Source organism: Lithobates pipiens, unplaced genomic scaffold, assembly GCF_037356315.1.
Source record: "Lithobates pipiens isolate NorthernLeopardFrog02 unplaced genomic scaffold, aLitPip1_a1.2 Scaffold_18, whole genome shotgun sequence".
Taxonomy (NCBI): Eukaryota; Metazoa; Chordata; class Amphibia; order Anura; family Ranidae; genus Lithobates; species Lithobates pipiens.
This window is the reverse complement of record NW_027507758.1, coordinates 323694065-323709983: the sequence shown is the minus strand read 5'-3', so window position 1 is coordinate 323709983 and position 15919 is coordinate 323694065. Positions and strand designations below refer to the sequence as shown.

At 41.7% G+C, this 15919-nt stretch overlaps 1 protein-coding gene across 1 annotated transcript in view; it reads left to right on the top strand.

Moving 5' to 3' along the window:
* SLC35A1 (solute carrier family 35 member A1) overlaps window positions 1–15919 on the top strand; it is a 44440-nt gene that overhangs the window by 11583 nt on the left and 16938 nt on the right. Inside the window, exons 3-4 of the mRNA XM_077487280.1 lie at window positions 3570–3729; window positions 4244–4396. Coding sequence (XP_077343406.1) covers window positions 3570–3729; window positions 4244–4396 — 313 coding nt within the window. The remainder of the gene's footprint in view (window positions 1–3569; window positions 3730–4243; window positions 4397–15919) is intronic.

Sequence of the window (15919 nt, the reverse complement as noted above, 5' to 3'; positions counted from 1 at the left end):
ATAAAAAATGCCAGAAGCCTCTAACGGCAGCATTTTTTGTGCCCATGTGGAGGAGTTCTTAGAACCCCTGCCAAGTTTTCATTTGGTTTAGAGTCTGGGGACAACCTTTTACCAGATGGGGAAATAGGGGAGAAATCAGAAACAGGGAAATAACAATACAAAATGATGACGAGGTTCTACCATTTCCCTACATAACTTAAGGCCCACCTCCCAGGAAAATGAAAAAAATCCACCCTTACAATAGGCAACCCCTCCTCTACCTCTGCACTGCAAGGATTAAATGCTAATCACGTCTAGGGGCTAAAGAGCAGGCTGTAGTACTTACCTTATACCCCTTTCTTATTCTTATTCTTTCCCTACTGCTAACCACTACACGTCTATACCAGTTGTCGTGATATACAGGTGTATGTTTGATCTCGTTAACCTGGGGATAACAGATCCTTCCTAGAGAGCATTTTCATATTTGCACAATCTCATTCTGGATTCTGCAGCATCCTAGTTTTACTGTATTTTGTTGTATTCCTTTTAGATGTCTAAGTGCTGTTTTCATCTGCTCAGGATGTGGAAAGTGTATTCTGCTACCTCCTAGGGCAGTGATGGTGAACCTTGGCACCCAGGATGTTTCGGAGCTACATTTCCCATGATGCTCATGCACTCTGCAGTGTAGTCGAGCATAATGGGAAATGTAGTTCCAAAACATCTAGGGTGCCAAGGTTCGCCATCACCGGCCTAGGGTATACTCTGATGTTTTGCTCATTTTGCCTTCTATGAAGACAAACTGTGTGTTTTTCATGAGCTCTCTATGTTTATTTCTATGCTGAACTGGATGTTCCTTTTTTGTTTTGAAATAAAAACAGATTAAACCCAATGAAAGAACATGGGAAGTAAGATGAGAGTTTGCTTCCCCTTTTTGTTCATTGTTGTCATACAGTGCTGAGCTCCCATGTTGTATGTAGAGGTAAATATGGCAACGGTGTTGCTGCCATTTTGTCATTGTAAACTGACAAGTGTCCCGTGTATGCACAGTGAAGTATATGATGTGGGCACGCTTGTACATTGTGTATACCCCATAATGTGTGCTGTTTCCTCCTTTCTGTCTCCTGTATTATATAGATGGAAACAGATGATTTTGCCACCATAGTGAACTGATCATCATCCATATGATGAGAATCACAATACAATGAGCATATGCTCCACAATGGTATTTATTTGGTTGAGGGGTGCCCACGATATTTACATTTCATTTTATTTCTTTTACTGGACCTGCATGGGCATATTTATAGATTTAGGAAGTATATATATCACATTTTGCAGTTGGCAATTACATTTTCAAATGTTGGAAATAAATCAATCCTTGCACACACATGCTATATTTCATTAATGCTGATCAGCTGGTCTGCCATGCCTTTCTCAGTTCAAAGGGCAGTTTCTGCTAATATACCTGAGCTGATTGGAATTCTTACTGCTGCAGGTAATCTATAACTATATTACTCTCCAGCCTCCTACAGATCATTTGATTACATTAAATGCTTATACCCTGCATCCTTGGAACTTGATTAACTCATATATTGGCAGGTTCTCCTGACTTAAACATATTATATTTTGGAAATCACGCAGCATGTTAATAGGGACTTGTTCATACCATGTTGCTTGTGTTAACACACATTGAATTGAATTGAATTGAATTGAAATTTGTAAAATGGCTACAAATTTTTGGTAATGATAATTAGTGCCTCTTAATTACGGTCATGCCTGTTCGTTTAATACTGTACCACTCCATTAAATAGTCAGTGTTGTACTACTCCTTTTACATACAATTCACTTCGATGAGCTCCATGGCTCTCGCTTACAATATATAATCTGTCCTTAAATTTGTATTCCTTTCAATCAATATTGTTCACAATATTGGGCCCCTTATTTGGAAATCAGCATGGCACATTTGTAGGCACTTCTTTGGCTGGGCCTGCCGCTTCATGTCCCATGAGTGTGTGCTGTGCTACTTCCATCTTTCCGTGTGAGAAATTAAATGGTTTCTAAAAGGTGATTGCAAATATGTGGCCTGCTCATTCTCATGGCACAACCGCTGTTGCTGCTGTTCCATAGGAGGACTTCTAGCAAAATCTTTGTCATTAAGGCCACATTCACACATCTGAACGGGGCCTTCAGCCGGTGACTGCAGCAATAATTAGCAGATTCCTGCGAATACCATAACAGATCAGCACTGCTCCAAGCCTGCAGTATCGGTCTCCCAGGTTTACACTCTGTATTCAGGTGCTGACAGAGAGCACATCTTGTTCCAAATTATAATATAACATTCAGGTACTGCCACACACGCTTCAGCTCAGATTCCAGCCCATCGGTCACACCCCTCTGACGTGTTCCACCCACATTGGGCTTAATCGTAGCCCAGTGTAGGTTAAGCTTAGATCTCAGTTGAAGCCATTCTTTCATTTAACTTACAGTATGCAGCGGTACCTACGTAGCAGATTCCTGCGGCTGGAAACCTAGGTATATGCAAAAAATGTCAGCATGTACAAAGCAATGACAGACTGATGGGAACCATTGTCTACCTCCAGGTCGTAGGTAACCACTGGATGTGCGAATACACGTGAACAGCGGCATAGAGAGACAGCCCCTGTCAGCCTGTCATTGCTTTTTACAGGCTAAACAGCCACAGTTGTTTACAGACACCTGTTATTCAAGCTGCAGGAATCCACTGTCCAGCCTACCTACCAAATAGTGGGGCTGGGGGCTGAGCTTTGCTCCAGAATGGGGACTTTGTGATAATGCCCTTTACTTAAACAGACCTTTTAGTTTTGAAATATTAGGCTGGTAGGTTTGGTTTAAACTGTTTTAATTATACATCTGATTGAAAGCTTATGACAATCCATTGCTTTTGTTCACATTGCAAATTATTTCTGTGTCACTGAAACAAAGATTTCTTTAAAGTAAAACAAAGGAACATAAAACATCAGTATTAAAAGTAAACCCCAAATCAATATATTTTACCTTTTTTTTTTTAAAGTAAAACTTTTTTTATTCCATTTTAGATGGAGCAAGGATAGGTTTTAAACCTTGTCCATTTTATTTGTTTTGCCATCTGTGTCCCATTGGGGAGATTTCCCATCACTTCCTGTCCCATAGTTAGTACAGGAAGTGAGCGGAAATCCTTGCAAACTAAGGCAATACCTTGCAGGTGGTCCCCAAGGTCCCCAGAATTGGTGTCCCCATTGGAAGATTTCCCTTCTATTTTCTGGGGACAACCTGAAATTTGTGATTTCCTTTTACTTTCACTGATAGTTTAAGAAGACCTATAGAGAGGGTCAATCTCCCTAACAAAAGCACAGATCTCAATAAAAAACCTAATTGATGTTCTAATCCATCTCTACTCTATTCAAAAGTAAAAAAATAAAAGTGTTTTAGTTGTACTTTAACATTTCTCTGGGCATTTAAACACTTATAGAATGAGCGCCACGTATAGTTTAGTAAACTGGAGTGTTATTTTAGATTTATTGTTTAATTTGCTGCATATTTTGAAAATGAAATAATATACTGATTATTTTTCATAGAGAAACTGGCAGTGCTAGTAGACTGATCAATTCTTTAAAGGAGAATGTGTTGGAAAGTCCAAAGGAGATGATGAAGTTGGCTATACCTTCCCTGGTGTATGCTTTACAGAACAATATGGCATTTTTGGCTCTTAGTAATCTTGATGCAGCTGTGTACCAGGTAAGTAGCAGTGATAGAAAGTGCTAAGGAGAGTAATACATTTTCTAGTACCATTTGGCCTTTAAAGGATAAGTTCACCTTTTTTATTTTTTTTAAATGCACATCTTTTTGCAGGTAAAAAAATGTTTTTTTTTTGGAGCCTGTAAAGCATTGCACCTGTGGTCAGCAGACTGCTGGTACCATGCAGGACTCCTTCAGACTTGTCAGTGTATCTGTCTGCTCATACCTCATATGGGCAGACAGATACACACTGACGGGAAGAGTGAATGAACTACCAGAGCGCTCAACCACACAATGGTAGTTCTTTTCAAACCGTGACAGTGGGCACCTGGAAAAGATGCCCGCTTGCAGTTACTGGGAAGTGGGTGGGGGGTCCTGCAGCTGCTGGAACATGTTACCCCTAAATATGGGTGGAACACGTAATGTTCCAAATGGTGAACTTGTCCTTTAAGAATGTTTGCAGCAAAAGCCTAAACTTGTCCCCCCCCCCATGTATTTTTTTCCATCTTTTTAGGTGACTTATCAGTTGAAAATCCCATGCACAGCTTTATGTACAGTTTTAATGTTAAACCGCACTTTAAGCAAACTTCAGTGGCTTTCTGTTTTCATTCTGTGTGGAGGGGTCACTCTAGTCCAATATGGTCCAGCAGAGACTACCAAGGTTCAGGCAAGTATCTTCACTTGTTCTTTATATTTATAATGTTTTTATTTTAATATGCTGAATGAGATTTTATAGACTTATTTTTTTCACAAACATTGCTCACATTTAATAGACTGCTTAATTTGTCCCTGGTTCTTAGACTAAATATGTTTACTGTTTTTAGCTAGAAGGCAGACAATAAAAATATACTGGGTGAGCAAAATGTATAACCTGTTCATGGTTAACATACACTTATCCAGAGATAAAAAAGAATACCAGACCTTTCTGGTGGGCAAAACTCTTAAGATCCTAGTAGTGTCAAGGTTTGCCTTTCTGCCTTCCAGACATTCCTATAGGCCAGTGAGGCATCCCAACATAGTGACAATCCAATGGGACCCACAAATTTGTGTGACATATGCCTTCATAGGTGAACATCTCAGACTAAATTACAATAATAGATATGACAATTGGAATAGTATTATGTTCTGCTATGTTCCTATTTATCTAAGCTTCCTTTAAACCTGTGTTTTCATGCATTTAAGTGCATTCTGCATGATTTTCCAAATGTTGCTAGTAGAGGTGTGCGATTAACCGCGAAACAATCGCGATCTCGATTCACCCCCCACGCGATCTAAGTTCTGGGTGACCCATGATTTTGTTTTAGCGCCACCGGTTCCACGTAACCAGCGTGGAACGCAAATGGCGGATATTGGAACTGACGTCAGCCACCGGAACTGACATCAGTCAGTAGAGCGTGCGATGTGGCGTGCCGCTGCCTGGTTGTGGGAGGGTACAGTGGCCGGGAAACAGCAGTGTGAGTATGCACTGCTATACACAGTAGCAGTAATAAAAGACAGGCAAGATCACAGATTAAGTACCGTATATACTCGAGTATAAGCCGAGATTTTCAGCCTCTTTTTTGAGGCTGAAAGTGCCCCCCTCGGCTTATACTCGAGTCATCGCTGTCTGCCCGCTCGATCAGCGTGTCGAGCAGACAGACAGCGGCCATTCTATCATTCAAAAGCCGCGCCTCCGGCTCCGCCTTCGCCTGTGATAGGCGGAACACTGAATTTCCCAGCAGCCTGTGTTCCGCCTATCACGGACATCGTATCATCCTCGTACTACGGACGAGGATGATACGATGTCCGTGATAGGCGGAACACAGGCTGCTGGGAAATTCAGTGTTCTGCCTATCACAGGCGAAGGCGGAGGCTTTTGAATTTTACAATGGCCGCCGAGGCGCCGACGAAGAGGGCACGGGACGGAGGCAAGGCAAGGCACGGGACGGGACGGGACGGAGGCAAGGCAAGGCACGACACGGGACGGAGGCAAGGCACGGCGGCAAGGCACGGCACGGGACGGAGGCAAGGAGGCAAGGCACGGGACGGAGGCTCGGGACAAAGGCTCGGGACAGAGGTAGGCTGGACACACACACACACACACACACACACACACACACACACACACACACACACACACACACACACGGATGGATGGATGGAGACACACACACACAGGGATGGATGGATGGAGACACACACACACAGGGATGGATGGATGGATGGATGGAGACACACACACACAGGGATGGATGGATGGATGGACACACACACACACACAGGGATGGATGGACGGACACACAGGGATGGACGGACACACAGGGATGGACGGACACACAGGGATGGACGGACACACACACAGGGATGGACAGGCATGTCTCACCCTCGGCTTATACACGAGTCAATAAGTTTGCCAGTTTTTTGGGGGGTAAATTGGGGGCCTCGGCTTATATTCGGGTCGGCCTATACTCGAGTATATACGGTATTCCTGTGAAGGTAACCTAGATAGGACAAGGCTCCAGAGGGTTTGCAACGCCATTATTGAATCATCAGGACATATTTACACACACGAATTAAATAAAAAACACATTTAGGAAAGTGGAAGTGTTTTTCAAAAACAGATTGACATCTAGTCCTGCATAAATCAAGAGCCAGTGTAACCATGCCATGGCGCTGCCAAAACAAATAAGTGTTTGGATAAAATGTGCAGATCTATTCTGTACCGAGGCAAATTCATTACTATATTTGCAAACATCAATGGACAACATTAAACTAACAAAGCTCTGATAACCTAATGTTCTCAGAGATTGTAAATTTTTCAAATAAAACAGTTTTTTGAGAATCGTGATCTTCATTCTAAGCAAAAGAATCGTGATTGTCATTTTTCCCAGAATCGTGCAGCTCTAGTTGCTAGGGTAAGAGGATGTGGCTGTTCCAAAGACATACATTGCTGCTCATGACAAAGTTTGTATTGTGCGTTTTCATGTGCTGCAGTTGCCTTCCAATTTCTGATCCCTTGCTGCACACTGCCATAAAACCTGGATATTGCCTGATAGTACCTGAATATTCTACAAGATGTAACACAGTGAATATATGTGAATCATCTCACTATTGCAAACAGTGGGATGCCAAGTAACACATCTTTTGATGCATAGGTGTGAACAGGGCCTAAATGTGTACCAACTGCATAATTTTTAAATTTTTAGGGGGAAAATTTCATGTATTCACTAATTAATATTATATAATGATATGAATATTATGCGTTCACAAAAATACAGAAAAAGTAATGTACTGCTAAAGTAGAATTGTGTTCACTCACACAGTAGGTTTAAAGGCAACGTTGACCACTTTAAGCAGCCTTTCTCTAAGTGGAAGTGAAGGCAAAACCTAGCTAACTCTAAGCCTACTCCCACCCACATTCTAAGCTTACTCTATCTAGCCCTGTAAAGAAAAGACCTGTATATTTACCTATTATGAAGCTGGTCTGGTCAGAGGCTGAGCTGTCAGTGGCAGCTTCAGTGTGTGGGAGAGGCAGCCGACAATGGAAGCCCCATACTAAGTCTGTTGGTGATCTCACTTCCCAGGCAGTTCCCAGCCATTGTCAGTTTTCTCCTGCACACATAGGGCATTGCTGGAGACTGGACCAGAGTGACCTCAGAATAGGTAGGTAAGTATAGCAATCTTTTCATTACAGAGTTAGATAGATCAGGCTTAGAATAGGGATGGGGGTAGGTTTAGAGTTAGGTTTTTCCTCTACTTGCATTTTAAATGATAAGTTCACCTTTTAAAAAAAAATAATAAATGCACATTTTTTGCAGTATGGAAAGCATTGCACCAATGATCAGCAGATCGCTGGTGCCATGCAGGTCTTCTGCAGACTGTCAGTGTGAGCTTGTCAGCCTGTACCTTGTACAGGAAGGCAGTTTCACACTAACAGGAAATAAACGACCACAGCGCCATGGTAGTTCATTGAGAACTACAAGCTGACAGCCGCAAATGCTTGCTGGTACTTGTTTGTTCATTCACAGAACTCTATGAATGAATGATGTGGCCATGTGGGTGGTGTGAAGAGTTACTTGGGATTTAATGGGGATGGCCAATGTGTGGGCGGAGCCCTGCATGGCCGTGCTCTTTTCAAAAGGTGCCAGCTAGTATGGGGAACTTCTCCCTGTACTGCTGCCACACAGAGGCAGCAGATCGCCAAGCTACTGCAGGAACAGGTTACATGTTCCACCCTAAAAACAGGTGGAACATGTAACCTGTTTCTGAAGCTGAACTTATCCTTTCATCTCAAAAATGACTAAATGGATGAATGTAACCTACCGCCAACAGCTTATGGCAATGCAATGAATGTTGGTGGAAGCTTGCCAAAATCTAGTTCAGAGCGTTTACAATTGCCTACAAATTTGTGTGACCAGCATTACAGTTTTTTTTTTAAATTGGTGATCTATAGGCTGGACCGCTATGCTTTTTGAAGGGTTTATCCATAATTGCAAGATTAGTATTGACTTTGAAACGTTTGCCCAGCCTTGGGCTGCTCAGTTGTGATAGGGAAGAAATGCTTAGCATAGAAACTCACTGAAAACTGAGCATGTGCAGAGTTGCCAACACTGCTCTGCAAAATCCTTAGCTAACTTGGACAGAAGGTGGAGATAGAGAACAGCAGAATCAACCAGGTTTTTTGCAGAATACAGAAAAAGAATCTCATAGTGACTAAGTCAGTATGAACAGCATGTAATACACCATTTATTGATGGTGTTTTTTTTTTATTTTTTTTTATGCTGTGGGTTTAGTGACGCTTTAAAGTAAACCTGAGACAGACACGAGCTGCCATTTCTGACCTGAAAATGCTAGTTGCCTGGCTATGCCTAGCTTTAACCACTTCCTGCCTGGCCTATAGCAAGATGACGGCCGGGCGGTGGTTCATTTATCCGACCTGGGCTTCCTATGACGTCCTTCAGGATAACAGCCGCCGTGTGCCTGTGGGGGTGTGCATCGAGGCGATCGGTGGTGCGGTGTGACACACCGCACCACCGATCTCAGAAAACAGCCTCCGACAGAGGCTCTTTACCATGTGATCAGCTGTGCCCAATCACAGCTGATCAGGATGTAAATAGGAAGAGCTGTTGATTGGCTTTTCCTCACTCGCGTCTGATAGACGTGAGTAGAGGAGAGCTGATCGGTGGCTCTCTTCACAGGGGGGCTCTGCGCTGATCGTTTATCAGCACAGTCCCCCCTCGGATGACCACACTGGACCACCAGGGACGCCACTAGAACCACCAGGGAAGGGGGCAACATGTGAATGGCCAGGTATGGCCATCCACATGTTCAAATGAATTCCCAATCTGTGCCAGTCAGTGCCCATAAATGGGCACTGATTGGCACCAGTATGTACTGAAAGACAACAGTGATGCCCAGCAATGCCACCCATTAGTGTCACCAGTGCCACCCATCAGAGCCACCCATAAGTACCCATCAGTGCCACCTATGAGTGCCCATCAGTGCTGCATACAAGTGCCGCCTTATCAGTGCAGCCATATCAGTGCCCATCATTGAAGGAGAAAACGTATTCACAAAAAATTTAAACAAACAAAAAAAAATAGTTTTTTTTTCAAAATTTTCTGTATTTTTTTTTTATTTGTTACGCAAAAAATAAAAATCGCAGAGGTGATCAAATACCATCAAAAGAAAGCTCTATTTGTGGGAACAAAATGATAAATTTGTTTGGGTACAATGTCACATGACCGCACAATTGTCATTCAAATTGCAACAGTGCTGAAAATTGGCTTGGGCAGGAAGGTGTCTAAGTGCCTGGTATTGAAGTGGTTAAAGCATTTGTTAACCCAAAAAAATAAAAAATTAATTAAAAAAAACATATTCTGGTCCCTTAAAGCAGATTAAATAGCACAGCACTTGTGCTGTGTAATATGCCCCCCTCTAAACTGCAAGAAAAAAACCCTGAATATTCCATTTCCTGTATGGCTCCGCCCTGATCACTGCGGTCAAAGGTGCCTCCCTCTGTGATAGGCTGCCCTGCTCTGCTCTCCTCTCTCTCCCCTCACCCCCCTCCTTCCTGCCTGTCATCCCCTCTCTGTCTCCGCTCAGACCTGCCCCCCCGGCGCTAGTATTGAGGAAAAAAACCTATAATTGTCACTGCCAGCCTCTCTATTAGAAGCTGGCATACCACACTGTGTTAAGCATTTTTAAAAATGAGCGCTGCAAATACCTATTTTGGGCTGACTTCAAGCCGGTCAAGTGACTCGCGGCCGTTGAACAGCTGAGACCGAGCTTCTGCGGATGGAGCCGAGCGGCCACGTGATCTCCCTGGCTGACATCAGAGGGAGCTCACAGCTCTTCCCACAGAAGCCATCCGTCAGAGCTAGAAAGCAGCCGTGTGTCATGTGACCAGCCTGAAGACAGCTGGAAATCAGTATTTACAGCGCTCGCTTTTAAAAATGCTTGACACAGTGTGCTATGCCAGCCTCTAATGGAGGGGCTGGCATTGACTTTTACAAATGGGTTCACAAACAATTTTTAAGGTGTTTTAGTCACAATCCTTGAGCAAGCATGTTTTTATATGATTTTCAGAAAAGTATTAGAACTCTTGTTCTTTTTGTCCTAGGTTATTTAATCAAAGTATGATAGCCAGGGAACTACCATTCTCAAAAGTAAAGGTCAGCAATGGCAGCTTAAAAATGTTCTGATGACAGGTGTACTTGGAATACCTGTGCAAAGTATTTGTTGATTCCTTTAGGTATAGAGCTTGCCGTGTTTATATAGAAGGTGTGGTGACTATTCCCGGGTTTCCTGTTCCATAGCAGGAACTGAATTGTTAACCTATAGCTTTAACTAAGGGCAGTAAAAACACTTAACCTCAACAAATGAACCTTTTATTAGTTCATTCTGTGTATGTTTTATGCATTTAGCCATGTCAAATCACAATATACTGTGCATATTGCATGAAGCCAAATATTAACTCTGGGACACAACTGTAACTTAAACCACACGCAACAAAATATAACTGTTTCGAACTTTTTTACAGGTGTATCCTGCCCTGCTTTGTATTAAATGTCATGGTTTTGGCTTGCTTCCCAAAGTTTTTTTTTTTTGGGATAGGGTAGACACACATTCCACTAATTTCAAAATAAGTTATCTAATTTGTTGACTCATGGAGTAATAATGATATGAAGCAATCCGCTTATCCACAATGTCAGAATCAGTCATCTTATATTGAACAAAGAGGTGCATTATTTACAGTGCCTTGAAAAAGTATTCATATACCTTGAAATTTTCCACATTTTGTCATGTTACAACCAAAATTTTATTGTGATTTTATGTGATAGACCAACACAAAGTGGCATATAACTGAAGTGGGTGGAAAATGATAAATGGTTTTACAAATTTTTAACAAATATATGAAAAGTGTGGCGTGCATTTGTATTCCGCCCCCTTTACATTGATACCCCTAACTAAAATCTAGTGGAACCAATTGCCTTCAGAAGTCACCTAATTAGTAAATGGAGTCCACCTGTGTGTAATTTAATCTCAGTATAAATACAGCTGTTCTGTGAAGCCCTCTGGGGTTTGTTAGAGAACCTTAGTGAACAAACCGCATCGTGAAGGCCAAGGAACACACTAGACAGGTCAGGGATAGAGTGGAGAAGTTTAAAGTGGGGTTGGGTTATAAAAAAAATATTCCAAGCTTTGAACATCTCAAGAAGCAATCCATCATCTGAAAATGGAAAGAGTATGGCACAACTGCAAACCTACCAAGACATGGCCGTCCACCTAAACTGACAGGCCAGGCAAGGAGAGCATTAATCAGAGAAGCAGCTAAGAGGCCCCTGGTAACTCTGGAAGACCTGCAAGGATCCACAGCTCAGGTGGGAAAATCTGTCTACAGGACAACTATTAGCCCTGCACTCCACAAATCTGGCCTTTATGGAAGTGTGGCAAGAAGAAAGCCATTGTTGAAAGAAAGCCATAAAAAGTCCCTTTGCAGTTTGCGAGAAGCCATTTGTGGGACACTGTGAACATGCAGGAGAAGGTGCTCTGATCAGATGAGAACAAAATGTACTTTTTGGCCTAAAAGCAAAACGCTATGTGTGGGAGAAAACTAACCCTGCACTGCACCCTGAACACACCATCCCTACTGTGAAATATGGTGGTGGCAGCATCATGTTGTGGGGATGCTTTTCTTCAGCAGGGACAGGGAAGCTGGTCAGAGTTGATGGGAAGATGGATGAAGCCAAATACAGGGCAATCTTAGAAGAAAACCTTTTAAGAGTCTGCCAAAGACTTGAGACTGGGGCGGAGGTTCACCTTTCAGCAGGACAACGACCCTTAACATAAAGCCAGAGCTACAATGGAATGGTTTAGATCAAAGAATATTCATGTGTTAGACTAGCCCAGTCAAAGTCCAGACCTAAATCCAATTGAGAATCTGTGGCAAGACTTGAAAATTGCTGTTCACAGAAGCTCTCCATCCAGTTTGACAGAGCTTGAGGTTTTTTGCGAAGAATGGGCAAAAATGTCACTCTCTCTAAATTTGCAAGGCTGGTAGAGACATCCCCAAAAAAACTTGTTCTGTAATTACAGCGACAGGTGGTTCTACAAAGTATAGAGTCGGGGTTGCTGAATACAAATGCACGCCACACTTTTCACGTTTATTTGCAAAAAAAATTGAAAATCATTTATCATTTTCCTTCCACTTTGTGTTGGTCTATCACATAAAATACATTTACATTTTTGGTTGCAATATGACAAAATGTGGAAAAGTTCAAGGGGGTATGAATACTTTTTCAAGGCACTGTATATACATATGCGACTTGTAGGCTGTACTTACATTTTTAACTAACGGGAAAAGAGAGGGCGCACCAACCTTGTGCATTATCCTTTGATTCATTTATTAAGAAATAAGACGTGCGAACCGCTGCTTTCTGGCACGTTTCGAAGGCTTACCGTCTTCCTCAGAGCTGAGGAAGAAAGTAAGCCTTCAAAACTCGTCAGCGGTTCGCACGTCCTCTCTTCAGGATCTGGAGACTGCTATCAGTGGAAGGACTGTCACAAGTCAAAGATTGTTATAAGCATGATTTTCTTTCCACCTTTTGTCAGTAGTTTTTAATAATGTTTTTTCTTAATAAATGTATTAAAGGATAATGCACAAGGCTGGTGCGCCCTCTTTTCTGTTTTCCCGTTTGATTGTTAGGATATCCCTATCCTGGAGGGCAGCAAGGCTGCTAGCTTTTGTCCATCCTGAACTTTGGATTGCCTGGCTAACACATTCTTGCGCAAGAGTATTTTGTTTTACTGTATAGTTACTTTTAATTTAATAGGTCTCATTGCTTATCAGATTGGGTAAACCTGAATGTGTGTGTGTGTGTATGGTAAACCAACATGTTTATCCACTATGTTGCTGCTTAAGCTAGCCATACTGATGAACCTGCTGCCAATTCACTCGGTGGGTGGTCCTGTCGGCACCCTTGTGTCCAACACTGTTTTATTCAAAAATTTAGGGAACTGCTGGAAAATTGACAGCATACAACAGCTGCAGTGAGAGCTTTGTCCATGTGTCCTGATAGATATAGGAATACTTGTGGGATTTTTAAGGTGCATTTACAATTAAATTGATCAAGGGAGGTGTGTTAAAAATATACATTTTCTAAACAAAGATTAAGAAAATTTGTCTAAAAGCAATGTACAGAGGGTACAATCTACATGGGCACAGCACATTTGATGGAGTTCCCAACATGTTTTCATGTTCCTCAATCAATCTGGTCTTCCTCATGGAATGCTGTCCACTTGGAGCACAAGCCTTCCAGTGAAGAAAGTATGTAGAATACAGAACATTTTTGAGCACCAACAACAAAAAATACAATAGCAAAAAAAAAATCCCTACTTACCCTAGGATTTAAAACAGTTGTGTATACTACAATTAATGATGGTTTAAAGAGTTTACAATCGTCACATCACACAAAGGACTTCAGGTGACCATAGGAGGCATTTAGGGACCAGCTAAAAATAAACAATCAAAAATGAAAATTAAATACATAATAGGTTAAATGGGAAACTAGTGTCTCCAAAAAATAAACATACACTTACAAAAAATGTTCTTAAGAAAATGCACAGAACACTGAGGGACATAAAGTTTCTAAGGCAGGGCACTCGCATATGGATCTTCATAATCCTAATCAATTTGATTATGATTTTTACTTGCTATAGAATTGCTTTTAGACATTTTCTTAATCTTTGTTTAAATAAAATGTATACTTTTTAATACACTTCCCTGGATCAATTTATTTGTATATGCACCTTTAAAAATCCCACAAGAATTCCTATATCTATCGTAACTAGGGATGTGGTGTTAATTTTAGTGATTTGTCTATGTGTCCTGTTTAGCATGGATGCAGGAATCTGTTGAGGCCCATTAACAATGATGCTCTTTTTATGTGTTCCCATTGACACACAAACCTACACCAAAGATGCAGCATACCTGGACTTTTCAAAGCACAGCTCACCTGTGGTGTGGAGCATTACATAGGATTTTATGGGAATGGCCAATGTGTGTGACCTAAACATTTAAAAAGGTTTCTGTCCCCTTTACAGGGGGTCTTCCTAGTAAGATGTAAATGACTGGAGGGGAGTAGGGTAGATGTGATGCCAAAAGAGATGCTATGTGTAGACTGCGGTGTGTGTGTTTTATTTTTTCAGTTTTTTTAATCTTGGTTACTACATATATGGTGAGTGTGTTTTATGATCAGCTGTATCCAAAATGTATAAGTTTTGGCTGTTGGTACAATGTGAGCTAGGTTAACCTGCACTTTCTGCCAATTCCTAAAAATGTATAATGTATGTATGCAGCAAATCGACATACAGTGGATATAAAAAAGTCTACACAACCCTGTTAAAATGTCATGTTTCTGTGATTTAAAAAAATGAGACAAAGATAACTAATTTCAGAACTTTTCCCACCTTTTTAATGTGACCTATAAACTGTACAAGTCAGTTGAACAACAAACTGAAATCTTTTAGGTGGAGGGAAGTCAAAATAAAAAAATTTAAATATGGTTGCATAAGTGTGCACACCCTTAAACTAATACTTTTTTGAAGCATCTTTTGATTTGATCACAGCACTCTTCTTTGCAATAACACTCCAAATTTGTCAGATTGCGAGGGCATCTCCTGTGCACATCTCTCTTCAGATCACCCCACGGATTTTCGGATCGGATTCTGGTCTGGGCTCTGGCTGGGCTATTCCCAAACTGTAATCTTCCTCTGGTGAAGCCATTCCTTTGTTGATTTGGATGTGTGCTTTGAGTTGTTGTCATGCTGAAAGATGAAGTTCCTCTTCATGTTCAGCTTTCTAGCGGAAGCCTGAAGGTTTTGTGTCAATATTGACTGGGATTTGGAACTGTTCAAAATTCCATCTACCTTGACTAAGGCCCGGCAGCTGAAGAAAAACGGCCCCAAAGCATGATGCTGCCACCACTGTGGGTATGGTGTTCTTTTGGTGATGTGCAGTGTTGTTTTTGTGCCAAATATATATCTTTTGGAATTATGGACAAAAAGTTCAGCTTTGGTTTTATCAGGTCATAACACGTTTTCCCATATACTTTTGGGAGACTTCAGATGTATTTTTGCAAAATTTAGCTGGACTTGGATGTTATTCTTTGTAAGAAAAGGCTTCCGTCTTGCCATTCTACCCCATAGCCCAGACATCTGAAGAATACGGCAGATTGTCACCACACAGCCTGTGCTTTCCAGATATTCCCGCAGCTCCTTTAATGTTGCTGAAAACCTGTTGGCGGCCTCCCTGACCAGTTTTCTTCTCGTCTTTTCATCAATTTTGGAGGGATATCCAGTTCTTGGTAATGTCACTATTGTGCCATATTTTCTCCACTTGATGATGAATGTCTTCACTGTGTTCCATGGTATATCTAATGCTTCGGAAACGTTTTGTACCCTTCTCCTTACTGATACCTTTTAGCAATGAGGTCCCTCTGATTCTTTGGAAGCTCTCTGCAGACCATGGCCTTTGCTGTAAGATGCGACAAAGAAAATGTTAGGAAAGACCTACTAGAACAGCTGAACTTTATTTGGGGTTAATTAGAGGCACATTAACCACTTGCTTACTGGGCACTTAAACCCCCCTCAGTCCCAGACCAATTTTCAGCTTTCAGCGCTGATGCACTTTGAGTGACAATTGCGCGGG